The 26,047-nt window shown below is 48.8% G+C and overlaps 1 protein-coding gene across 1 annotated transcript in view; it reads left to right on the top strand.

The window, feature by feature from the left end:
- The window catches only part of LOC123576721 (anthrax toxin receptor-like), a 36,449-nt gene that overhangs the window by 4,369 nt on the left and 6,033 nt on the right, over positions 1-26,047 (top strand). Inside the window, exons 2-15 of the mRNA XM_045437943.1 lie at positions 5,628-5,699; positions 6,990-7,061; positions 10,754-10,835; positions 10,936-10,969; positions 11,990-12,069; positions 12,146-12,214; positions 12,554-12,634; positions 12,728-12,788; positions 19,148-19,246; positions 20,455-20,524; positions 21,085-21,175; positions 22,754-22,939; positions 24,198-24,233; positions 25,320-25,400. Coding sequence (XP_045293899.1) covers positions 5,628-5,699; positions 6,990-7,061; positions 10,754-10,835; positions 10,936-10,969; positions 11,990-12,069; positions 12,146-12,214; positions 12,554-12,634; positions 12,728-12,788; positions 19,148-19,246; positions 20,455-20,524; positions 21,085-21,175; positions 22,754-22,939; positions 24,198-24,233; positions 25,320-25,400 — 1,114 coding nt within the window. The remainder of the gene's footprint in view (positions 1-5,627; positions 5,700-6,989; positions 7,062-10,753; positions 10,836-10,935; positions 10,970-11,989; positions 12,070-12,145; positions 12,215-12,553; positions 12,635-12,727; positions 12,789-19,147; positions 19,247-20,454; positions 20,525-21,084; positions 21,176-22,753; positions 22,940-24,197; positions 24,234-25,319; positions 25,401-26,047) is intronic.

Raw genomic sequence — 26,047 nt, 5'->3', positions numbered from 1 at the left:
AGGGAGCACCCACACGTGTGGCACTGGTGGAGGAAGAGGGGTTTCCATAGAGGAGAGAAGGAGAGCTTCAGGACCCATCCAGGCCAAGGACGAAGCCTGTGCCGGATGCTCATTAGGGGATGCCTTGACATTAATATCTGTGCAAGGGAACAGGCAAAAATAGGATTCAGTGGAGCTTCAATGCAGACATGACAGCCTCACCTGATTCATGGGGAGCTTTGGAGCTAAAAGGTGCCTTCAGGGCTGTGCCAAGTTGGGCCAAACGACTGGGCCATCAGTCACTTCAGGTGGGAACCTCAGGAAAGGCATGCTCTTAGGTAAGGCAACTCTGCAGGTGAAAGGATCTTAGAGGGGATGACAGCTGAAGGAGCATCCTTGAAAGAGCATCCGTACTCAGCATGTTTGTGTTCTCACAGCTTCTCCATCAGCTCAGGTGAACAGAACAGGACTATACAGGGACAGTCTGTTGATCTGTGTACCACTTTTGGTGAACTATCCCATGCCTTTTATTTTTTCCTTCTCAGGACCCCTCACAACCCCTCAAGCTAGCCATGGCTTATGTGCTTTGATGAGGACAGAAGTCATTGGAATCTGTATACATTAAACACTATTTCCCCATTCATCCTTCCCCAAACCATGGGAACCTCTATTATATTTTCTATATCTATGAATTTGCCTATTCTAGGTAACTCATATAAGTGGAATCATGCAATAGTTTTTAATTTTGATGAAGTTTGATCTGTTTTTTCTTTTATTACCTGTGCTTTTGTTGCCATATCCAAAATACCATTACCAAATCCAACAGCATGAAGGTTTCCCCTATATTTTCTTCTAAAAAGTTTAATATTTTTAGTTCTTACATTTAGGTTTTGATTCATTTGAATTAATTTTTGTGGATGACATAAGAGCCTAACTACATTGTTTTGCATGTGAACATCCAGTTTTCCTAGCGCCATTTGTTGAAAATATTGTCCTTTCCCACATTGAATGGCCTTGGCATCCTTGTCAAAAACCAACTGAACATATATATGAGGGGTTATTTCTGTGCTCTTTATTCTATTCCATTAGTCTATTATGTCTGTCTTTATGCCAGTACTACACTATTTCGATTATTGTAGCTTTGTAATAAATTTTGAAACCAGAAAATGTGAGTCCACAACCTTTGCTCTTATTCAAGATTTTTTTAAACTATTTAAGGTCTCTTAAGATTCAATATGAATTTTGGGATGGATTGTTCAGTTTCTGCAAGAAAAAAGTCATTGACTTTAAAAAAAATGTTTTTAATCTTTATTTATTTTTGAGAGAGAGACAGAGCATGAGAAGGGCAGGGACAGAGAGAGGGGGAGACACAGAATCTGAAGCAGGCTTCAGGCTCTGAGCTGTCAACACAGAGCCCAACGCAGGGCTCAAACTCACAGACTGCAAGATCATGACCTGAGCCAAAGTTGGACACCAGGCACCCCGTCATTGACATTTTAATAAAGATTGCATTGAACCTGTAGATAGCCTTGGCTAGTATTGCCAGCTTTAGGATATTAGGTCTTCTAGTCCATGAATATGTGATGTTCTTCCAGTGATTTGTGTCTTTTAAATTTCTTTCAGCCATAGGGTCTAAGGGGTGGTTCAATCAGTGAAGCATCTGACTCTTGATTTCAGCTCCAAACATGGTCTCATTGTCGTGAGATCAAGCCCCATGTCGGGCTTTGTGCTGAGTGTGAAGCCTACTTGGGATTCTCTCTCTCCCCCTCTCTCTCTGCCCCTTCCCCACTCTCTCTGTCTCTCTCTCAAAATAAATAAACATTAAACAAATATAAAGTTCCTTCAGCCATATGTTGTAGTTTTCAGTGTACTAGTCTTCTGCCTCTGGTTAAATTTATTCATAAATATTTTGTTCTGTTTGATAATATTATAAATGGATTTATTTTCTTAATTTCCTTTTTGGAATGTTCATTGTTAGTGTATATCGAAATGCAACTGATTTTTTATGTTAATTTTGTATCCTGAAATTTTGCTGAATTCTTTTATTAGCTCAAATAGTTTTTTGTGTGTGGAATCTATGGGGTTTTTTACAGGTAAGATCATATCTAAGAACAGAGATAATTTTACATCTTCCTTTTCAATTTGGATTCCTTTTTTTTCCCTTGCCTAATTGATCTGGCTAGACTTCCAATACTACAATGAATTGAAATTATGAAACTGGGCATTTTTGTATTACTTTTGATCTTGGGAAAAGCTCTGGTCTTTCACCATCAATATGTTAACTGTGGGTTTTTCATATATGGCCCTTATTATGTTTGTCATACAACATTTCTCTATTCCTAGTGGGAGTATTTTTGTGAAGGAAGTATGTTGGATTTTATCAAATCCTTTTTCTACATCAATTGAAATGATCATGTAGTTGGTTTTTTTTTTTCCATCTATTCTGCTAATTCTCTTCTATTCTGTTAATTACATTGTTTGATTTTTGCATGTTGAACCATGTTTCCATTGTGGAAATAAATCCTACTTGGTCATGGAATAAAAATCTTCTAATATGTTGCTAAATTCAGTTTGCTAGATTTTTGTTGCTGTTGAAGATTTTTACATCCGTATTCCTATAGGATATTGGTCTGTACTTGTAGTGTTTGTCAGGCTTTGATATCAAGGTAATTCAGGCCTCATTGAATGAGTTTGGAAGTGTTCCCTCTTCTCCATTTTTTGAAAGAATTTGGAAGGGATTGGTGTTAACTCTTCATTAAATGTTTGGTGACAGTAACCTACAAAACCATCTGGTCCCAGGCTTTTCTCTTTGGGAAGAATTGTGTTTTCTGATTCAATCTCTTTACTAGACATAGGTCTATTCAAATTTTATATTTCTTCATGTTTCAGTTTTGGCAGGTTTGTGTGTTTCTAGGAATTTATCCATTTGTTCTAGATTTTCTAACTTGTTGGTATGTAATTATTCAGAGTAGTTTCTTATGATCCTGTATTTCTATAGTGTCAGTTGCAATGTCTCCTCTTCTATTTCTAATTTAAGTTAAATTTATGTATTTCAGCACCTTTGTTATTTTGTTTCTTGTGCTAACTTTGGACTTAATCTGTTCTCTTTTTTTTCCAGTTCCTTGACATGTAAAGTAAGGGTTTTTTTTATATTTTGCTATATCCTTAATATATGCATTTATCTCTATAAATTTTCCTCTCAGAACTGCGCTTGCAACATTCTGTAGGTTTTGCTATTTGTTTCCATTTCCATTACTTTTAAGGTTTTCTTTTCCCATTTGGTTTTTTTCTTTCATGCATTGGTTGTTCAAAAGTATGTTGTTCAATTTTCACATAAATGTAGACTTTACATATTTCCTCTTGCTTTTTGAATGTTTATTTATTTATTTTTAGAGAGAGCACATGCAGGGAAGGGGCAGAGAGACAGAGAGAGAGAGAGAAAGAGAGAATCCCAAGTAGGCTCTGTGCTGTCAGTGCAGAGCCTGATGCAGGACTTGATCTCATTAACCATGAGACCATGACCTGAGCTGAAACCAAGAGTTGGATGCTCAACCAACAGAGCAACCCAGGTGCTCCTTCCTCTTGTTTTTTATTCCATATAGTTGGAAAAGATAGCTGGTATGATTTAAGTATTTTTAAATTTGCTAAAATTTGTTTTGTGTCCTGTCATATGATCTATCCTGGAGAATAATCGGTGTGGACCAGAAAACAATGTGCATTCTGCAAAAGTTGGATGAAATATTCTATATATGTCTATTAAGTCCATTTGACCATGATATGGTTCAATTCCAATGTTTCCTTGTTGATTTTCTGCCTAGATGATCTATCCATTGCTGAAACTGGGGCATTGAAGTTGCCTGTTATTATTGTATTGTTATCTTTTCTCCAGATTTGTTAGTATTGCTTAATATATTTAGGTGCTCAGATGTTGAGTACATATGTATTTATGATTGTTATATCTTCTTGATGTATTGACCATTTTATCATTATGTAATAACTTTCTTTGACTCTTGTTACCATTTTTGGCTTAAAGTCTATTTTGTCTGATATAAGTATAACTATATAATTTCTTTTGGTTTTCACTTGGATGGAATATCTTGAGTTCCTTCACATTGAACCTACATGTGTCTTTAAAGCTTAATGAGTCTCTGGCAGGAAGCAATTAGTTGGGACTTGTGTTTTTATCCATCATTTTGCAGATTTTTCTTCTGGTAATATGACCCTGTTTCTAATAACATGTTAGTACTGATGCTGCTTTTTGCTGTTTGAGATTTACTCATTCTCTATTGACTTCTTATTATGAGGAAAGGGAATTAAGCTTTCTTATAGCTCAGCTCCTCTATCTGATTTTTCCCCATCCTTTCCATTCTCCCAGCATAGTTGTATCACTAGGGTGTTTTGGCCGCAAGCTTCAATGATAGCAATATCTTCAAATATCTGCTAATCATCTCCATTCTCATTTAAGAGTGAGTCACTAGAACATGACTGGAGCTCTCTGTACTAGAAGCCCACATAGTTGTTTTCCATACTGCCTCCTTCCTAGGGATCTATAAGTCCTGTGGTATTTTCTATGGCCAATGAATACTCATGTTTGTCTATGTTCTAGAGTCTAAACCTTTCTTCAAAATCATCACAAACTGGAAACTTCCCCAGAGTAAGTAGGTGAGTCGTAGACTCTTGTTTCCTATAAATCTTCTTTGGAAGATCCTTTTCACACAGGGGGAAAACAGGAAAGAAAAGTAATAAGAAGGAGCATGGAAAGGGTTACCATTAATTAAGGAAGTTGTCCTGCACTTTAGCATGGAAGCTTCTGAAATAAAGTCTGCATCATAGGTTGGTTGTCAGAGTCTAGTAATTTGCTACCCAGCAATTGTCCAACTCACCCTGATCTGCCTAGTGCGATGGATAGAGCATGGGTTTTGAAGCTAGATCTGGGTTCAGATCTATGCTAACTATGGAAATTGTGGCAAATGTCATGACCTGTGAATCTCATGCGTAAAATGGGAATAATGCTGATATCATAGGGTTGCTCTGGAATTGGAAATCATGCATGTAAAGTGTCTGGTATGTATGTGTCCATGAATAATAATCCTGACATCATTAGAAACGTCTATCCTTAGTTTCCTCATCATCTACTGGCAGTTTTAGATACAGCCTAGAAGAGGCAGGAGGAATAATAGAAAGGAAAAGCCAAGAGTACTTTGTAGGGATGTGGTGCCAAAGAGCTCTGCCTTGCACCAAACCACCCACACCTTCAAGGGGGAGGGGAGGAGCATTCATCTGGGAGACAATGGCAACCAGGAGAGCCAACAGATCAGAACTGGTGGAGGCTTTGCCAACCAATGCATCCCCCTTGTTTCTTGTCCAACAGTCTCACCTAGCATGACCAAATATCCTGATTTGCCACCAGAAGTCCTTCAACCTCAGAGATCCCTCAGTCCCAAGCACACAGGTCTCCCATAACTCACACTGATGAAAGTCACCACCAGAGTGACCTGCTGAAGTCACTGAAGGTGTGTGGCAGACTGTAGCTATGTGGAAGGGATGAGGAGGTTGCTGAAGAGCCTGCAGGAGGGCAGAGAAGGCAGAAACTATTCCTATACAACAGATGTAACTCATCCCTCTCACTCATGTTTCTTCATTTTCAGGTCAGGCAGTGTGAACAACAACTGGATGGACATTTACAACCTTGTGGAAGATTTTGTCAAAAAGTTCAAAAAGTATGGCTTCTCTGTGTTAATAGTGTGATTTCTTCTGCTAAACCCAGCACAGAGCTGTTTGGACTCAGTGAGCATTGGAGTCCCTTCATGCAGGAGCACAGAGCCCACAGTGAGGAAAAGACAAATCGCAGTGATTCCAAGGGCCCCAACAGCTTTACTTGGCTCCTGCCTGAGAAGCTATATGACTGAGGACACAGTCTGCCTTTGAGGACCTAATAGATTAAGAAACAGGCAAACCAGTAACATAGTAATTAAACACCTGGTTTAAAGGTGTCAGGGGTCAAAAGAAAAGGCAAAGGGCTTATATGATGAGCTTAAGGAAAAAGCAAGAATTTTAATTCAAGGATAGCTTCCAGAAGATGTGGCAATATTAACTAGGCTTTGATGGATGGGAAAGACAGGGTAACAGGAACCATCAGGGAGACTTCTTGTGGAGTGAGTAGTCTGTTTGGCAGCAGAGTAGGTTTAACTCAAGGAAGGGCCAGGAGATGAGGCTGCGCATGTCAGCTTGGGGCCATGGCCATAGCAGCTCATAATGCCAGCGCGCAGGACCTAGATCTCCTGCTGTGAGCAATAGGGAGCAACAGATGATTCATGATTAGAGGTCTGACATGAGTAAGGTAGTGTGTTAAGAAGAAAAGTTTGGCAAAAGTGGGTAAAATGAGTGGGAACAAGAGCTAAAAGCAGTAGGGAATTCAGCTGGGGACCTATGGTACCAATTTAGCCAAAGGATAATGACAAACCAGAAGACAGTGGACAGGAGCAGGAAAGAGAGGGATGTATATGAATGGCTGGCAAGGGGGAAGATAATTTCTTTGAGATGAGAAGAGTTGAGCTGGGGAAGACAGGCAAGGAAGGAAGGGCAGTGAAGCTCCAAAGAATGTTACGGAAGAGAGGCCAGGTGGAAGTCCCTCCTGCAGGAATGTGTAGATGTCTATTTCCTCTTGCATGCAGCTGTCTGTGTGAGCAGCTATCTGTGTGAGTGCCTGTGTGTGTGCGTGCACATGCATGTGCACATGAGAGAGAGAGACAAACAGGCAAACAGACAAACACTACTGGGGTGTTGGGAGTGTAAGGATGGACACTCCTCCCTTCCTAGAAGGCCACACATCTTACAGACCTCAGAATTCCTTACTAAGGTTATAGGAAGCTCTGGGGTTTGGGAAATGGACCCCAAAGCAGAAGAATTGGGATGGGACAGGGAACCTGTCATGCACCTCTCTCTGGCTGCTCGTTCATCATTTGCAACCTGTGTTGGTGACTTCTCACAAGCATGTGCTTTCTCCCCAGCCCGAAACTGCGGATATCCTTCATCACCTACTCCACAGAGGGTCACACCCTCATGAAACTCACCTCAGATAAGTAAGTGCCACATTGACACCCAAGACAGGCCCAGTGGGTGAGACTGATGAAACAGCCAGGGGGAAAATGGGTTCCCTGAGATCACAGTGGGGAGCCCACTGGTGTGCAGACTACTGGGCAGGCCTGGACTCCACTGTATACCCTGATTCCCAGGTCTAGCTCCCCTGCCCTCTCAGACCCCCGGCTGCTCTGACAATGGCCAACCCTGTGCAGCTTGACTATCTCCACCCCCTCTAAGCTTTGCCTTTCACCTGCCTGAGTCCTTCTCTCTTCATTCTTCCCTGTTCTTAGAACAGGCTGGCTGTGAGGACTCCCAGAATTTTTGGAGCAGGTGTATGTTTTCTTTATGAATGGTGACCTGCATTAAGAACCTGCTGTTGTGTGTCACTCTCTACCTTGGGCCAGTGGGGATTCCAGTGAGAAAAAGTCATAACCAGGGAGGAAGGGTTGAGCAGCATCAAAGTTTTGATGGTCTCAGTGAAGGGATCTTGTTCCTTAAGTGGGTCTGAGACATGGGACCCCAAGAGTGGGGTCCTAAGCATCAGGCTGGGAGAGGGTGCTTGAGAAAGGCATGACCACCATCCTAGGTTGGCCATGGTGGGACCAGCAGTTTTCCCAAAGTCTGTAAATTGGGAATTATGGAGCTTTGAGTAGCTGGGTAAGGAGGTTAAGATTCTCAAAACACAAATGACTGGAGCCCAATTCAGAGAAAGTTAAGCATCAAGGAGAAGTTGAGCACCCTTAGGACTAGGTGGGCCCCAGTATTTGTGGCACAGCGCCACATTCAGGACCATGGGAAGAAGCCAAGAGCAACAGAGTGAACAGCCAGCCTGCAGGGGAGGGGTGTGGTGGTGTCAGTGCATGGAGACAGCACTCTCCTGCCTGACTCCAGGGCAAGCAGGAAGAGAGGGCTGACTGCTCCAAGCACTAGTGGAGGCATAAATTTGTGCGTAGGTGGGGTTTTGCATTAGGACAGAGAGACCTGAGTGGGATTGAGGTGGAAGGAAGCAAGTCCATTAAGAGAGACGCTGGCAGGTGGCAGAGAGATACAGGGCTGCTGGACAGGGGGCTCTGGAGGAAGAGCTGCCCACTGGGGAGGGTAAGACCTCTGCCTCCTCCAAGGTGGGGGGCTCAGGGCCCAGATGTGAGAAGCTGTGGGGGGCTCAGGGAGGGTCTCCCTGGTCATCTCTGGAGAGTGAACAAAGTAACATCTTCCCCAAGCCAGGGTTCAGGAGTGGGAGTGGGGCCTAGGGGAGTGGAAATGGTGTGAAATTGGTGGGAAGGGGCAAGATGTGCATCTGGGAAGACAGCTCACACTCAGATCAGGGCCCTAAAGCTGCCAGCTCCTAACACCCCACAGGACCTTGACTGGAACTGGGCTCAGCCTGGGATTGGCCTTCCTAAACATGCCCCACTGCCTAGGAGTTGAGGAGGCCTTTGGCAGGGAGCCTGGGAAGGACCTCATGCAGAGAGAATCCAGGAGGGGACACAAAAGACTGATATAGGTGTGATTCTGGAGGGTCTGCAGAGAATGTGGGAGCAGGGATGGGACCCTGCTTAATGCTTTCTGAGCCCTTTCTGCTAGGAGAGAGTAGGCTGAGGAGACACAGTTGAAAGGGGGCTTGTTCTGGGTACTAGAAAAGCCAGGGGCCCAGAGGCTAGGAAGCCCCCAGGGTTGATGGCGAGGAGGGTGACAACAGGGAAGAGATGGAGGGGATCCAAGGGGTTGAGACAGGTGTTAAAGAGTAAGAAGGACTGCTAGGGGACAAGGAGCTGGTGTCCCCTCCGTGGACATAGCTGGGAACAGGGTTAGAGAGGCAACACTCCCTGGGGAGAGCCTGCTTGGGCAAGAAAAAGCCTGGGGGCTCCTGGGCTAGACACTGGGAAGGGGTGGAACAAAATCTTCTGGTATGTGGTGCGGGAAGGAGAGGGTTTCTGCTGAGTGGAGCAGCACCTGGTTTGGCCTCCACTGTCCATGGGTGCCAGGCCTCACTTCCTGGGCTGGGTGGGACTGGACCTGGGGCTCTCAGATCTCACCCCACAGCAACATCTCCACTTCCCACAGTGAGAAGCCCTCTCAGGGTCCCAGCTCTCCTAGCCTTGCTGTGCTAACTCGGCCTGTCACATGGGATTATCCTGAACCTAGGGCCCCAGTCCCACCTGTGAAATCCCCCTTAACAGCAGCCGCCTGGCCACATACCCATGGCAGCAAGGGGAGCACTGCTCCTCCACCTGCATGGGCAGCCCTCGAGGCACTTCCCCAGCTTTTGGACTTTTTCTTCAGGAGTACGTGAACCCAGGAGCCCTAGTTCTTTCATTAAGCAGCTTGCTTCTTCCTCTGGTGTCAATCCAGAAGGGGAAGTGGCTTTTTTGGGGTGGTGGGAGGGCAACGAGCCAACCTCAGGATTCTGTGATAGGGTAAGATGGGACAGGGCAGGGCTACCAGCAGGATGACCTTTTCCAAACTCAGCCTTACCTGCTGAAGGAAGAGTATGCCTTCCCAAGGGACCCAGTAGGTGCTAGAAGCCCTGCCAGTTACACTGTGAGTACAGATTCACAGTGGCACATCCATGGGTGTGCCCCACATTCACCATGGATGATCAAGACAGGGCTCTTGAGGGTCCCCCAAGTAGTGTGCCTGAGACAGTGGTGAGTGCAGAAAAAGCCAGGCCATACCCATGGGAGCAGCAGAGCAGCCTCCCCCCACCCCATGCTCACCAGATGGGGGACAGAGGAGGCCTGAGCAAGGCCTGTTCATATCGAGGACACAGAGCATAAGGTCATGACCAGGCTACTTGATTTGTATCCTGTCCCGACTAGACAGGTCTGCACAGTGCACAGTGGCTCCAGGATGGCTTGGAGACGTTTTGTTTTGTTTTTCGTTTTTTATTGAAGTATAGCTGACACACATTAGTTTTACATTAGTTTTAGGCGTGTAACTTAGTGACTTGACTCTTCTATACATTATGCTGTGCTCACCACAAGTGTAGCTACCATTTGTCACCTACGACATTATTACAACATCCTTGACTATATTCCCTTTGCTGTAGCTTTCATTCATGTGACTTTTTCATTCCATAACCGGAAGCCTGTATCTCCCACTGCCCTTCATCCATTCTGCCCGTCCCCACCCTCCCCTCCTCTCTGCAACCATCAGATAGTGCTCTGTATTTATGAGTCTGTTTCTGATTTCTGTCTGTTTTCTTCTTTGTTTTGTTTTTTGGATTTCACATATAAGCGAAATCATATAGTATTTTATCATTCTGTCTGACTTAATCATTCGACATAACGTCGTCTAGATCCATCCATGTTGTTGGAAATGGCAAGATCTGTTAATTTTCATGGCTGGCTAATGTTCCATTGAATATATACACCACATCTTCTGTATCCATTCATCTATCATTGGACACTTGAGTTGCTTCCAGACCTTGGTCATTGTAAATATTGCTGCAATGAACGTAGGGGTGCCTGTATCTTTTCAAATTAGCATTTTCATTTTCTTTGGGTAAATACCCAGTACTGGATCATATAGCATTTCCATTTTCAATTTTTTGGGGAACCTCCATAATTTTACCCATAGTGGCTGTACCAGTTTGCATTCCCACCAGCAGTGCAAAAAAGGTTAGCTTTGGGCTCTTTTTAATAGTCAATACCTCATACCACCACAATCCCTTTTCTGATTTTTTTTTCAGAAATGAAATAAGTGATGGTCTTAATAAACTTCAGAATACAGTGCCTACTGGAGCCACAAACATGCATGAAGGATTTAAAAAGGTACCGAATCTAGAGCTCTGAGGATCTCTGCTTTATGGAGTTCTTAGAGTATCCTGGGTCCTCCCACCCAGGACTCCAACACTCCTTCATTTCCTTGCAGGCAAATGAGCAGATTGAAAAAGCAAACTCTGGAGGTAAGCTTCCTGGTGACTTCATTATGGGCAGGTGTGGGGACAGAGCCAGGCCTGGACCTCAACAAGGTGCAGACCCTCCTTGGCCCCTTCCTAGCGCTGATTCTTGGAGCAAGGTGCTTGCCCTCTCTGTGCCACAGGTTCCTCCTCTGTGCAGTGAGGATGAAAACCACCCCCAGTGATGAGTCTCAGAACCACATGGGATCATGTGTGTACCATCTAGGCTCTTGGTAACTGTGAGGTGCTTGACCAACACTTGGACTGCCTGAACAAGAAAAGCCAAGGGAACCAGGAGCAGACGGGATTCTGGTTTCAGAAAAAAAGAGCTGGATTTCCCCCTTGTCCACACTTTGTCTCCATCACATCTCTGGCCCTGATGCCTTTTCCCTGCGGTTCCTTCCCTTTGGTTGATGTCATCCTGTGACTGTGCCTCCAACACTGGAAATGGCTGTGCTCTGCCCAGAACCATGTTCATCTAGGTTAGGGCTCCAGCTCTTGCCAGGAAAGAAGCATTGGCCTGGTGGGGAAAGGCACTGAGCTGGGCACGGCATCCTCAGCTCCGAGAGCCTCTGACCTCACCTTCTGGATCCCTGGGCCTGTGGATACAGCAGGTCTTTCTGCACGTGCTTGCCTGAGCCAGAGTCCCTCCTTCCACCGAGCTGCGGGACACCTTGTACAGTCGAGTCTGGCTGTCACTCCCTTTGCTCATCTAAAACGCTGACGCTTGTCCAGTGAAGTCAATGGAATTGCCTTTCAGGGCAAAGGTTGTGCGTCTGGTCATAGTGACCGTAGTAGGAAGGGCCGGAGCAGGGCTCAGTGCCATCTGTAATGTGGGTCCTGTCTAAGTCCCCTCCTCCTTCTAGGACTGGGCTTCTAGTCCTCCAGGCACTTCTGATACTGGGTGCTAAGGTAGGGTGCCTGTCCTCTGGAGGAGGAGGTGTGAGGAGCAGTGCTGTGGACCCAGCAGCCTACAGAGTGTCACTTGGGTGCCTTTACTGACCAGGCCACTTGCTTTTTCTGCAGAAAACAAAGTTCCTTCCATGATTATCTCCTTGACGGATGGAACACTGCTACCAGAGTCCTTTGATGAGACTAAGTACGAAGTGAGTCCAGTCCATCATTACCAGTATTTTGTTCCACATATTTAGTGATTTATACTCACCACTTTCCTTCTCTTAGGCTGCAAAGGCTCGGAAAATGGGGTCAACCATTTATGCCATTGGTGTAAAAGACTATAGGAAAGACCAGGTAATTCCAAACAGGTAACCAGGTGCCACCTGTAATCCTAGATGAGGAACTTTCAAAGACAGCTTTCCCAGGGTTACCCAAGGATGCTCCTCAGCAGAGGAGAATAATGGCTAACAAGGAAGAAATGAATAACAAGTGTCGTGTCAAATCTCCACACCCAAAGTGCGGAGTAAAGTAAAGTAAGGGCTTTCCCTTCCCTAACGGTGGGCTGCTGGCCAAGTCCAGGGTCTGGGCCTCAGAGTCTAACATGGCATGAGGCAAGAGACTGCCTCCTGGGATGGGGACATCTGTGTCCTAATCCCCTACCTATGCGCTCAAGTCACCTCCTCTCCCTTGTAGCTGTTGGAAATTGCAGACAGCCCAGAACACATGATTGGAGTGGACAATGGATTTAAGGAACTGAGAAGCATCGTAGAACCAGTGAGTAAGGGATGTGAGAATGGGGATGGGGTGACATCTCGCCACAACCTCCCGTGCACTGTCCCTGACCTGCCACCCCTCGTTCTATTCCAGCTCACAAGTAAGGCGTGTATTGAAATTACAAAAGTGGAGCCTTTGCATTTGTGTGCAGGAGGTAAGAGCTAGAGTCACCGTTGTAAACACAGGGATGTATGTTGTGAGTATGTGCTGTGTGTGTGGTGGGTGTGATGTGAGCATGCAGTTTCAGTGTGTGGTGTGTGTATGCATGCGTAGTTGTATAGATGTGTGCATTGGATATGTAAGCAACTGTATCATTTTGTGAGGTGTTCATGCCAGGAATGATATGTGGGTATGTGTGTAATTCTTTTATTTTTGTTTTTGACATAATTTGTATATTCCTCTCTGTATAAGTTTAAAATGTACTGTGATTTCACATACACATATTGCAAAATGAGTACCACAATACATTTAGTGTTATAACTTTTTTCTTTAACTTTTATTTATTTTTGAGACAGAGAGAGACAGAGCATGAACAGGGGAGGGGCAGAGAGGGAGGGAGACACAGAATCTGAAACCGGCTCCAGACTCTGAGCTGTCAGGACAGAGCCCGACGCGGGGCTCGAACTCACGGACCGCAAGATCATGACCTGAGCTGAAGTCGGACGCTTAACCGACTGAGCCACCCAGGTGCCCCCTGTTATAACTTTTTAAAATATCAGAACCAAAAGTTTAATTAAGAAATAAGAAAAAAATATATTTTGAAAGCCCTCAACAAAATGCCAGCAAATGGAATCTGAATCTGACAACATGTAAAAAGAAGAGTCCATCAATAATAATTAGGGATCACCCCAGCAATGCAAGTCAATTCAGTATTTGAAATATCAGTGTAACTTACCACATCAGCAACATGAAGAAAGAAAAACATGATTATCTCAAAGGATGAATAAAAGAATTGGAACAGTTCAGTGGCCAGCATCATACTAGAAACATAGTCTGACAAAAGGTATCCACACAAATACAGCAAACAACATACCTTGTTCTATGGGGAGCGCCTCTCCCCGACATCTGGAACTTCACAAGCGTGCCCTCTCCCCCCCTACAAAGGTCCCTGAGTCCGTCTGGTGAGGACATCCTGTGCAGTGACTTTTGTGATAGAAGCCCCCTCCCTGCGATGAGCTCTGTGTGTACAGGCTTATATGTCTCATCATGGAGACTGGTACTGAGGAGGGTGGATGAGCACACTTACTCCCCTGGTAACAGCACACACAGCTGGATCCGGCCAAACGCAGACCCAGAGACCGGGTCGGCCTCCGTGCTCTTAACTGTAAGGCTATCGTGCAGTAGACCATGGGGTGAGACACAGCTGTGTTCAGATCTGGCTCTGCTGCAACCTGGAGCAAATTACCAAACATCTGTGAGCTCCCCTTTCGTCTCCAACAACACCCACTAGCACATCTCTCGTAAGACGTAAGGCCGGGCGATCTTACAAGGACCGGCACAGGATCTAGAAGCTGGGAAGCCCTAACCAATAGTAGTGGTACTAATAGTCCCACCATCCTTGACGCCTCCACCCCAAGGCTGAGCTCATGGACCGGGGGGGGGGGGGGGGGGGGGCGGGGGGGGAGGGCATAAAGTCACCAGTATGAAAGGGTCTCCCATTGAGCCAGCTGTTGGCAGCAGCTCTCCGACTCTTCCTGTCTTAACCAACTCGCAGTGAGAGGTTGGAGGAGGGCAGAAGACTCCCACACAAGTAGGCTCTTGCCCTGCTTCTGCTTTAAAGCACCCTGCCGTGCAGCCGACCTGACAGCTTCATTCCTCTGATTATGTCCCCTGCACACACGCAGGTCATGGCGTCTGAGCAGCATGTCAAACTGCAGGTGCAAACATCAGTCGTTGTCCATCCCCCATGGCGGCCTGGCCAGGGTTACAGGTGCCTGCCACACACCCGCTGACAGCTCAATTCAGCATTTCCTGCTCTGACCTTTAAGATTGTCGCCCTCTTGACGAAAGCTGCCACACGACATGACAGTCACTTGGAGGCAAAGCTCAAGGCAGGAACCTGGACCCCAAATGAAACAGAAAGAGCCATTTCATCAGGCTGTCATTTGAAATAAATCAGTGGGTCAGGGTGCCTTGGGAAGCAGACAGGGCATGAGCACGAGACTCCTGACCTCTTCAGTCTCTCAGGGTGCTCTCCAGGATGAGGCAGAGAGGCCTCTGCTGGCCTTCCTGCCTCTAGGCCTGTGCTCCAGGCCATCCTCTGCACAGGACCTCAGGGCACTGAGAAAGCCCCTTCCCTAACCCCAGCCTGGCCTGGAAGTCTGAGGCCCCTAGCCCCACAGCAGGGCCAGTCAGGTCTTCCCTCAGCTCTCAAGCTGGGGGTGTCACTAGGCTTCCTACAAGACCCTACTTCCCCATATTTTACAGGGTCCAGCCCATCCATCCTTTGACGCCACACTCACAGGAGGTTCATCCTTGTTCCTTTCTTGGTTCACTGGCCCCTCTGGATTCCCACAGCCCTTGGTCTGTCCTTCTCATTAGTCGCTTCTCACCTTGAATGTGCCATGACTTCTGCTTGGCTGTGTCACGGTTGATTCTTCTCATTCAGTTCTTTGATGTGTTACCAACCTTTTATGAAGGAAATTTTCAAACGTACAGCAAAGTGGAAACAACTGTGCAATGAACACCCCTGTCTATACTACCTGGATTTTGCAGTTACTGTTTAATATCTCACCATATTTCTTTAACATTTATCTAATCAGTGTGCTTGGTCTCTCTCTCTCTCTCTCTCTCTCTCTCTCTCTCTCTCACACACACACACACACACACAACCACACACAGTGCATCTTATTTTTTTATGTGTTTCAAGTCAATTACAGACATCAGGCTACCTCACTTCTAAAACCCATCATTCTGCATATCTTTATTTATAGAAATATTACTTAAGAACTCTCCTTAAATTGCAGCAAACTTCAGTGTATTTTTTAACAACTTCTGAAAAATGCACACTCCAGGAAGACAGAATTTACCATTGTCCCTGGAAAATCCCCTCAGATCACTTGCCAGCCAATCCTTGTCCCCAACCTCTGAAGGCAATTCTTCTCAGTTTTTCCTCCATAAGCTGTTTGATCCTTTAAAATATCTTCTCAGTAGACTCATGTAATATGAACATTGTATTTAAACATTCTGTTTGGCCAGGTACTCTGGGCACAGTGGTTTGGAGAATCATCACTCCTGTGTGTTTGCTGGATATGCTTCGATATTTGTGTCTGGGAGGACAGCTGGAGGTGGCACCTTCTCATTCTTTTTCCTGTGTGTGGCTGGCCCAGAGCGAGTGTCTACAGAGCCCAACAGCCATGACACATCAGTGGTGGCACATAGTAGGACACAGGGCAGAGGCGGGCTTTTCTCTGAGAGCTGGGGAACAGGTCCTGCAGGGTGGCCAGGAGACTCACTGTGTGCAGAAGGCAAGGCAGACTGTGGGGCAGTAGGACCCAGAAGGCAAAAGCAGTGCAAAGACACCATTGCCACCAGCTTGGATAGCTACTGTCCCTCTACAATGAGGTTCCCCTTTTTCTACTACTACCGCCTCCCAGAAATAGCTACCATATATAATTGATCATATAGATGCGAATAGCTATTTATATATGCTTTTCAAGGTATTTTTACATTAATGGGATCATGCAGTTCATAACATTTTCCAGCCATCTGCACATACTCTATTACATGGATGGAAGAAACTTCTTTCACTAGTCTCCCCTGCTCGATATTGTGGTGGTTCCTAATATGTGGCTACAGCAGGCTGTGCACACCCTGAGGCTCACCTCTCTGTGGGCATGGGTCAGGATTCCCCGGATCAATTCCAGAAGTAGAATTGTGGTATTAAGAGGACACACAGCTTAAACGTTGGTCAGTAGAATCGAATTTCTCCCAAAGAGCCTGTGCTGGGCAGCAGATGGTGTTCCCAGAGCCCAACCCTCCCAGGACAGGTCACTTCCACCTGGTGCCCTTGTCAGTCTCATGGTTGGTTGGTTGTCCTTCCTCACTGCTTGGCTTCCTCCTGACCTTGTCAGCGGGCTGCCTGCCTTCCCAGCTCCTCTCTCTGGAGCCCCAGGAGGCCTGATGTAGAACTCTTCCTCCAGAAAGAAAGCTCTCATAAAGAAGGATCGGTCTCCCTGCCAGGGACTGGATGGTCCCTGTGCCACCCGAGAGCAGGTACACAGTGGGACTCTACCTAGGAGACATAGCTCCCTGCAAGCCAATGTTCATCCATCCTTGGTTTCATTCTCCTCCTGTGTGTGTTACTGTTGGAGGAATTGGGTGAGGGGTGTTGGAACCAAGGAGCAGCTACTAGACAAAGCAAAATCCTTTAAGTTCACATCTCTTCTGTTCAAAAGTCTGACACCATCACCCTGCCTTCCACTTACCGAGACTTGCCAGAGTGACAAGACCCTCTAAAGGGGCAGTGCCTGGGGACACAGGGGGTGCTGCTGTGGAGAAGTGGTGACTGAGCAGGGCCTGAAGGCTGCAGGGTGCACACTTTGGGAAGGGGGTCACAGGCATATGGACAGCACGTGCTCTTCCTGGGAAGTACAGGCGCTATGGGGCCATCCCTCTGAAGCAGCCTCATGATAGCTGCTCAGAACTAAGACAAGAGCAAAGGGGGCAGAAGTGGGTCCTGGAATGGGTACTTGAAGTCAGATCCTGGCCCTGTACCTGCCAGGGGTCTGGAGGAGGCCACCTGCCCTCTCTTAGCCTCAGGTTCCCTCTCTGAAAGCTTGGGTAGGAATGCCTAGCTCACGGGTATTAGAGGTTAAGGAAAGTGTAGATCGGCCCATAGTATATGCTCAGTTAGTGAGGAGTGTCATTTTGGATGAACACTGGTGTTACATGGCTTGGCCTGGCACAGATTTGCCCACTTCTGGTTCCTTCTGCCTGTGTGCTTGTGACAGGAAGGCTCTACTCACTATTTTTGCCTCCTCTGGAGCCTGATCTGTCCACATGCAGCCAGCTGACTGTTCCCTTCTCTGCCTGTATCTAATTACAGTGTGGGCTGTCAATTTACAGTTCTGTCTTGCAAGGAAATGCCTCTTTGCAATAAAAAATCCTGGAATATAAATTGCAGATGACACTTCCTTGAGACTGAGAGCCAAAGCTCTGCTCAAGGTGGCCCTAGCCGGGCTGGCAAAAAGGTGCGCAGGAGATAAGCCCAACTGCTCCTTCCTGGCCAATCACAGAGCGCTGTGTCATGGTGGGAAGGGTCCTTATGAAGTGTCAGCCTGGCACAACTGAGTTCAAAGCAGCATTGTACTGTTGGTTACTGTGTGTGGGAGAGGACGTGTCACTTACAGACATCAAGCCTCTGCTGGGTGGACCACTGCCATCAGTGCCCTCGGGGGCCAGGCTGGTGCCGTGAGCAGGAGGCATGTGTCAAGCCAAGCCAAGGATGGTTGATTGTATGTGGTGTAGTGCAGTAAGGCAGGCACTGGCCACTGAGGAGCTCCCCTGATGTGAACAGGGCCCAGACAATGGTTGACATGCAGAAGTATGAACCCACCATTTCCAGGTGTTCCCATTTTTGAAGAATGCTAGTGATCTGGGTTATTAGGGAAAATGTGCAGGCTTTAAGTGTTGATACCCATTTTTGGAAGACACTTGAATGCCTAACAAACCACAACAGCAGCCAGCATTGGGCCACAGGCCCAGAATCTATTTTCTTCAAAGCAGAGAATTTGCAAACACTGCCCTGATCAATGGGAGCTGCAGGGAGACCTGAAGCAGGAGAAATAAGGACAGCCAGGTCCAAGGTTGTGCTATAATAAAGGTTGTGTAAATAAATAAATTGAGCTAGGGCAAACCAAGCTTCCACGATTGGAATGACCCAGTCTGGGACAGGAGGAAGTGATGGAGGCTAATGACCTTGGGCTTGCAGTTAAAGACCCACATGTTATCCTGGCTAAATCCTTAGGGATCCAGTCTACCAGCTGCCTTCTCTATCCCCTGGTGTTTGCTTCAGGGAAGGCTCAGCAGCCTGGGGAAGGTCTAGGGTCTAGACCTGCACATCACATATCAGTGTCTCCACACTCAAAGAGGAAGTGCTTGCTGAACCCCAGGTGGGTTATGTGTAGTCCATGAAGCCTCAGGCAAAGGCAGGGGAAGAGCAATCATGTGAGACTTCCAGAACCACAGCTAAGACAGGACTTCTTCCATGGGGGATTCGTTGTGCAGGGTCCCAGAATCTTAGCATATAGAGGATGAGGTTGGGTCCCTTTAATGGACTCCAAGTATCAGGGGTGAAGATGAGAGGCCCCCCTACAGCCTAAATCTCCCCTGTTACTCAGAGTGGACCCTCCATTACACTGGGTGAGGATCTGGCCTCCAGAGGTCAGCCTTGTTTGTTTCAACATGTTTGCTTCCTGAGAATTCCATTTTGTGGGGGGACATGCCTTGTAAGACAGAGGGAAGGCAGCCCTCAGCCCCACCTTACACAGACCTTTGAATGTTGCTTTGCAGAAGACTATGAAATTATGATTTCTGGAAAAGGATTTAATAATGCAATAAACAAGGAGGAAGTTATTTGTAGATTCCGCTTCAGCGATGATAAATTCTTCGGTAAGTAGCTCTCTTGGTGCCTCCAAGTGACAAACTCCCTACAACAGGCTGCCTTCCCCTCAGCCAGCCAAGTTTTCAAAGCCGTTGCTTACCATTCACTGTGGGTCCTGTGAGGATAGATCAAGTAGAAGGAGAGACCTGGTTGGGAAGCCTGGTGACCTATACCTCAAAGCTGGGAAGTCATCAACCACAAGAGCCTCTCCTAGCAGGACTTTAACCCTTGCCAAGAATGGCTGTGGTGTGCTGGGTGTGCCCCAGAGCTGTACTCCCCCTCCCTTGGCTCAGCTCTCACTGGCCTTGAGAGACAAGGACCCGAATCTGTTGAGTCTGCTGGTGAGAAACACAGGCAGCCCTGGGCCAGGCACACTGGGAGCTTCACAGGAGAATGTGTGCATCTGGGATTGAGACAGGATGCCAGCTTCCAGGCCCAGGCCCAGGAATCCTGGCACAGGCACACATTACTTGTCTGCCCTTGACCAAATGAGGGTTCTATTCTCAGCTTCTTTTTCCTCTACTGCAAAATGAAGCCAATATGATAGTCGAGCTAAACCATATCACCTATGTAAGCCTATAATGTAAGGAAATACTCAAGCATCAGGTATTCCTCCATGATGGGTGAGTGGCCAGTAGAAGCACATAGATGTGCCCCCACACTGAGATGGGTGTGATCCTCCCCAGAGAGCAGGGTGGTACAGTAGGACTGTCTCCCACTGAGCCCCCAGTGCATTCATTGGACCTGAGATTATGTGCAGTGATGTCTTACTGCAGGCCCATCTGGTAAACCCAGAGCTACCTCCAGACATCACAACATTACACGGTAAATGTTTCAGTCCCTTAAGGGAAATGGTGTCTCTTAGGAACAGGACAGGCCCCACATTCCTAAGCAGCTGTCCCTTCCCCTCTATTTGCTGTGCCTTCTGTTGTTTATTGTGGTCTCAAGAAGTGTCCCTCTCCACATTTATTTTCTTCTTTGTTATTTCATTGTCTCCCTCCCATCCCTCAAATGTAGGGCCCTTGAGAGCAGGGACTCAACCTTTTCCATTCCAGCCAGGCATTGCACAGAGCCTGGTGCATGGTAGGGGCTCAGAGGAAGGCAGCAAAGAGAAGCTGGCATCTTCCAGTGTTAGTCTGCTTGCCAGGGGCCAGCTGAGGGGAGATGGATGGATGGACATGCTCCTTGACATTATTCTCTTGTGGTTTTCTCTTAGATAAAAAAGCCACCACTGTGGATGATAACACCATAACATGCTCAGGAGTAATGATACAAAAACCAGACCAGTAAGTGCCCAGGTCAAGGGCCACAGGTGCAGTTTTTGCCACTATGAGGTATATAGGATGTGGGGTGTCACCTCTGCTGGGGCAGCACATGTGTATCTCCCAAAGTCTCAGGGCATACTCTCCACTTCTTCTTGTTGGTGGTTACCTGAGATGCTCAGGGATATGCTATAGCCCAGTCTCTGCCAAGGAGGGAGACTACTGGAGATGATGTCCCCAGGGAAAGTCTTTGCTCCAGGTAGCCATCAGAGCTAAGCCAACATACTCTGCAAATTGAGAAAAGTCAGGATGGTGACACCCATCCACCCCCCTGGAAACCTAGCCCATGGCCAGGAGGGCATCTGACCCCAGGCAGGACTCCTCATGCCTGGTCAGTCTTCACTGCAGAGATTGATCTCAAGGGCTTGGTGTGAGCTCTCCTTACCCATGCCATGTGCTCACTGGTGGCCCCAATCCCTGATGATCAGTTACAATGAGAAGAAATGGGGGATGTGGTTTGATCCACATGCAAGAACTATGTCTGTTGGGGCTATTTCTGTCTATCCACAATTTCTATGCTGCAGGTTGGTCCATGTGGAAGTTAGCCTGAATAATGCCATCAGCTTCATCAGGAGTGATGCTAACATCACCAGCGACAACTGTATGAGTGCCAGGGTAAGGTGGCAGGTTCCCTCCTGGGGCTGTCCTGAGCACTTACACTTAAGGAGCACATGCCCTCGGAGGCAGGAGAAGGGACACAGTGCCAATGGCCCAAGAAAGTAGCTTGTGCAGACAGGGTGCTGGGATGACTTCTCAGAGCCAGCTTGGGGCCCTCAGCCCTTCATTGGCAAGCTGCCCGCACATGGGGCTTGTGAGGTGCCCTGGGAGTGCTTCCACAAGAGCACCTGCCATGTAGCCTTCTGTCCAGGTCCTGCAGAACCTCTGCTCTCTCTCTCTGGGAACCAGGTGTCCCTGAAGGCACAGGAAAGGGAACGGTTAGAGCTCTAAGCAGAGTCCAGAAATGGTGCTGGGGCTCTGCCACCCCGCCTTGCCCCTTGCCACCTCTGCTGGCCCAAGAATAGCAGTGGGGAGCTCGGGGCTCCATCCTGCATTCCAGCTGGGCAGGTGGGAGAGGCTGGGAGGCTAGTGTGTTAGGAGCCTGAGTCCAGAACCTCTGGGGCAGCGAAGTGCTTCAAACCCGGGCCCCAGACACAGGGGTCCAGAGAGCGGGACCCACTGTGGCCCTGTGCAGTCAGGGTGTTTCAGCAGTTGCTGACACAGCTGAACCCACACACGCCCATCACTGCCCGTGAGCCCAAGCCCACTTGGGGACACCCCTGTCATTTTGCAGAGGGTATCAGCCTGCCCCTCTGCCTCTGCTGCTTTCTCGTGCTCCTCAGCCATCCGTCTCCGCTAACTCTCTGACCTCTGCTGGACCTTGCTCTCTGGCACTTGGTGGGAAGCTGCCAGGGCTGTGGGGAGGGCCTGGGACTCAGCTCAGGGACGGGCACGTGGGAAAGAGGGTGCTGCTCCCAGGTGCCCACTTCTCGGAGCTCCACGTCACCCGGGCACCTGGGGCGGGGCAGCATGACATGGGCGACAGAGCACGTTAGGCACAGGAAGAGGGCTGCCTGGGAGGAGCGATGCCCGTGCCTGATTGCCACGAGCCTAGTGTCCAGTCCCAGCTGGGAGGGTTCCAGCAGCATGAACAGTCCTCCAACTGTGAGTTCACTTGTGCCAGGACAGGCACTCACCGACCAGCAGACCACACTCAGCCATTTGTCCCTCAGGAGTCTAACTGGCAGGCCGCCCTCAGCAGGCACATTTAGAAAAGAACTCAGGAGGAGCCTGAGTTCATGGGTCCCCACCCTACTTCCCCCTCCTGGGCACAGACTCTGTCCCCTGTAGCTCTCCTGACTCAGGGAAAGCCGAGCATTTGGTTTAGGGCAGGACTGCACCGCGTGCGGCTGAGGCGTGCAGTGAGGGCTGGCATGTCACACATGGGGATTCCGGTCCTTGTCAGGGCTCTGGGCCAGAGCCTCAGAACGAAGCCAGTGGTGGGCTCTGTGGCCCAGGGCTCCACAGCGGCTCTTTGAGTGCAGTCTTGTCCTCCAGGCCTTCAGTGCTCCCTGGAGGTGGGGAAATCTGAGGTGAGTGGGAACACGCGATGTGCAGGTGTAGTGTGCTGGGGGGGAGGCACCCAGTGAGGACCATCCAGATCTCCCCTAGACTTTTGACGTGTGCTTTCTGCAGGATATGCCATCAGAAGGTGATGAACCACCCTCTCCGGCTCCTCCTTCTCCAGAAGTTATGACTCCCCTGGAAAACCTGGCATCATTTATGCCACCTATCCAACCTATCTACTTGGTTGTGCTCCTCGCAGCCGTGCTCACAGTCCTGTGTCTTTCCTGCTGCTTCTGGCTATACTGTTGCAAAAAGGTAAGTGATATCTTGAACATAGTACCATTCCCCAGGCCCATGCCAACAACTTGAGGGATACAGCCCCTACCCCTGCCCCATGATCCTGCCTCTGGGCGGGTTCCCATAAACTCCCAGGCCATCAGATGAGTAAACAAAGGCACAGACTGTGTCTACCATTCCTGGGCAGAAACTCAGCCTGCATCTCAGGGACCCCCCTGCTTCATGCTTGTTTCCAGAGGCATCCTATGAGCTGCCCTGTCCTCTGGGGATAAGCCACCCCAGTACCCAGTGACAAGGGAGGCATCACAGCAGCCAGGCTTCTGGAGAACTCAGGGAGACCAAGCACCAGAAGAGGCCTCTGCTGCTGAGGGAAGAAAGTGGGTCACAGGAGGCATTGGGGGCCCCGAGGGACAATCCTGATGGTTGGGATGATTCCTAGACTCTGGGGCAGCTGAGCTTTGGAAACCAGATCTCTGCACACAGCCAGTGCGTCCTTCCTTCCTTTCTCAGTCATTACTAAGAGCCAGGACATGATGGGCCCCATACTTGGCACACAGGGACGGGAAAGGAGCTGCCACCATCTTGTACACAGGAGCTCACAGTCTCGTGTCTGCTCTGGTATTGGTACCTGGGGGTGGCGGGTAAAATGTCAGCCTCATAGGCTGTGGCATCAGGGCCCTAGCAAAGGAGAGACACTGGCCCCCGGGGAGGGAGAAGGGCAGACGTACTGGCTGCTGGGTTTGCAAGGACATGGGACAGAGCTGGGTGAAGGAAGAGGAAACCACAGAGGTGGGAAAGGACAGAGCAAAGCAGCAAGACAGAAGCAGGCCGGATTGCTGTGGAGGGGGAGCTGTGAGGACAGAAAGCGGGAGTGGGGGCTGTCAGCACAGAGTGGGGACTAAGGAGGGCTGCAGGCTGTGGGAGGTGAGGGGAGAGGAGGAAGGGAATTGGACGTGTTGTCTTGTCTTCATGTCATGGAAGGGCTCCTAATGAAAACTACTGCGTGGACACCTCCGCCAGGGACCAGGCACCCTAGTCTGGCTGTCTCCCTGTCCACTGCCAGGGAGGTCCGATTCCCCTTTGATAACCCAGGAGCCTGAGCCTCGGGATGCTGGAGCCGGTTGGCCACATCCCATAGACAGTGGGCTCGCAGACTGACACCCAAAGCCCATGTTCTGTCCCACTGCTGCTGAGTAGGGTCCCCTTCCATCTGCATGGCCGAGCCAGTGCCCTTCATGCTCATCCAGCCGATGTTCATGTCTCTTTAACATTCTAGCCCCGCAAGGAGCCACCAGTGCAGAAGATAGTAATGGTAAGTCCTGATTTTTGTCCTCATGTCAGTGTGCCTGGTGCCCAAGCTGACCTTCACACAAGGGGCCCTGCTGCCTGTGGGATATTTCCACCTGCTGCCCCACCGCCTCCCACCTACCTGGGCAGAGAGAGCTGGCTGAAAGAAGAGGGTGATGGAGGGGCAAGGAGGGCCCTCGGGAGGACTTACGGCTCAAAACACCTTTCCCGAGTGTGCAACTCAGCCTGATCGAGAGCTGTGCCGCTCACTTAGCAACTTGGGATAGCCTATTTCAGCAATGGCTGTAGACCCAAAAATATTGGAACTTCTGCCAGTTCCCAAAGGACAGTTCATAGCTGTACCTTCACCCGGTCTCAGGTGAGTTCTTGGAAAAAGAGCTTCAGGTCTCAGGACCAGGTCGCCTCCTTCAGGCTCTAATCAGTGTTGGGCTGAATTTCACTGATCTTTATCCCTGTCACCTGGCAGGCAAGAGGCTTGACCGGGCTGGTACTGTGGGGAGTGCAGAGCTGGGGAGGTTGGAAGGGGTCTTCCCTGGCATGGAGCGTGAGTAAGGCCCATGCCGGGTGAGCACAGAGAGCAGGGATCTGAGGAGCGGGTATGGTTCACTCAGTGGCAGGGACACAGTGTCCCAAACAGGGGGACCTGAGCCTGAGAGCTGGTAGGAAACAGCCCGCAGTGTCTGGGGCTGTACAGCAGCAGGTTACAGTGTCACCTGAGGAGACTGGATGTGCCAGGGTCAGGTGAATGCAGCCCTGTCCTCCACCAATTCTTTACCCTGATGGCCCTCCTATCCACTGAGAGCCGCAGGACCAGGCTTCTCCACCAAGGGCGGCACCAGGGCACAGAGGGACAGGATAGAGTTTGTTGGCCTTTTGGGGAAAAGCCATATCTGCAAACCAAAGGAGTTTGCTTGTTTTCACAAGGAGGACACTGTCACAGTACAGAGTGCTCTTCATTTGTCCTTGGTATCTCCAAATTCCCCTTGTCGAGTGGCCAGTGCTTGACAGCTGCTGGGGCAACACACAGATGTCATGTGTCTGCACCCGGGAGCTGCCAGACCAGGAAGCAAACGGTACTTTCTCTTCCTAGGCACCCGTGAGGCAATGTATACGGCCCCGCCCAGTGGTGGTCCCTTGTAGGTGCCGAGGAGGCGGGATAAGACGGATAGAGGTGAGAAGGGCCTTTAGGTGGGGCTGAGGGACAAGGGAGGGCAGCCAGTCCATGGTCCCACATGAACCGTGGCTTGGGTGGAGATGAGCTTTGTGGGCACTACATCGATCCCTGGGCACGGGAAAAACTGCAGAGGCCATCCTGATCCCGGGCCCCAGGAGACGGCAAGACTGTGAGGGCTCTTGCCGTCACCACACCACTTGGAGCCTGGCACCAGGCTTGGAAGGGGCCCAGGTTTGCAGATGTTGGTGGCTGGCCACAGCCCGCCAGTCCCAGGCTGTCTGAGGTCATCAGCGGTTCCAACAATGGCTTCCATTTTCCTGGCCAGCAGGCAGAGGAGTCAAACACAAGCTCAATCACAAACAGTCTCCCACAGGTCAGAAGAAGAATCGTTTAAGGAAAATTTGTGAGCAAAGTTTGTTTCATGAGTCAGCTCAGCAAAGTGAGGGACTAAGCTAACTACGTTTTCCTTGGACGCACTGACATGGGGACAAGGGCCTCAAGGAGGAAGGCTGTGAGGAAATATCCTCACAGGAAGTGCTAGGGCCGACCCTGGGTGGGGGCTCCCAGCCCTGCAGGGGGGCATGAAGACAGGGTGGGGAGGCCCCAGGCAGCCCTGGCTGAGGAAGGAAGAACCCCATAATCTT

Source organism: Leopardus geoffroyi, chromosome D2, assembly GCF_018350155.1.
Source record: "Leopardus geoffroyi isolate Oge1 chromosome D2, O.geoffroyi_Oge1_pat1.0, whole genome shotgun sequence".
Classification (NCBI taxonomy): Eukaryota; Metazoa; Chordata; class Mammalia; order Carnivora; family Felidae; genus Leopardus; species Leopardus geoffroyi.
Note: the sequence above shows the minus strand (reverse complement) of the source record. Positions and strands in the feature narration are given on the sequence as shown.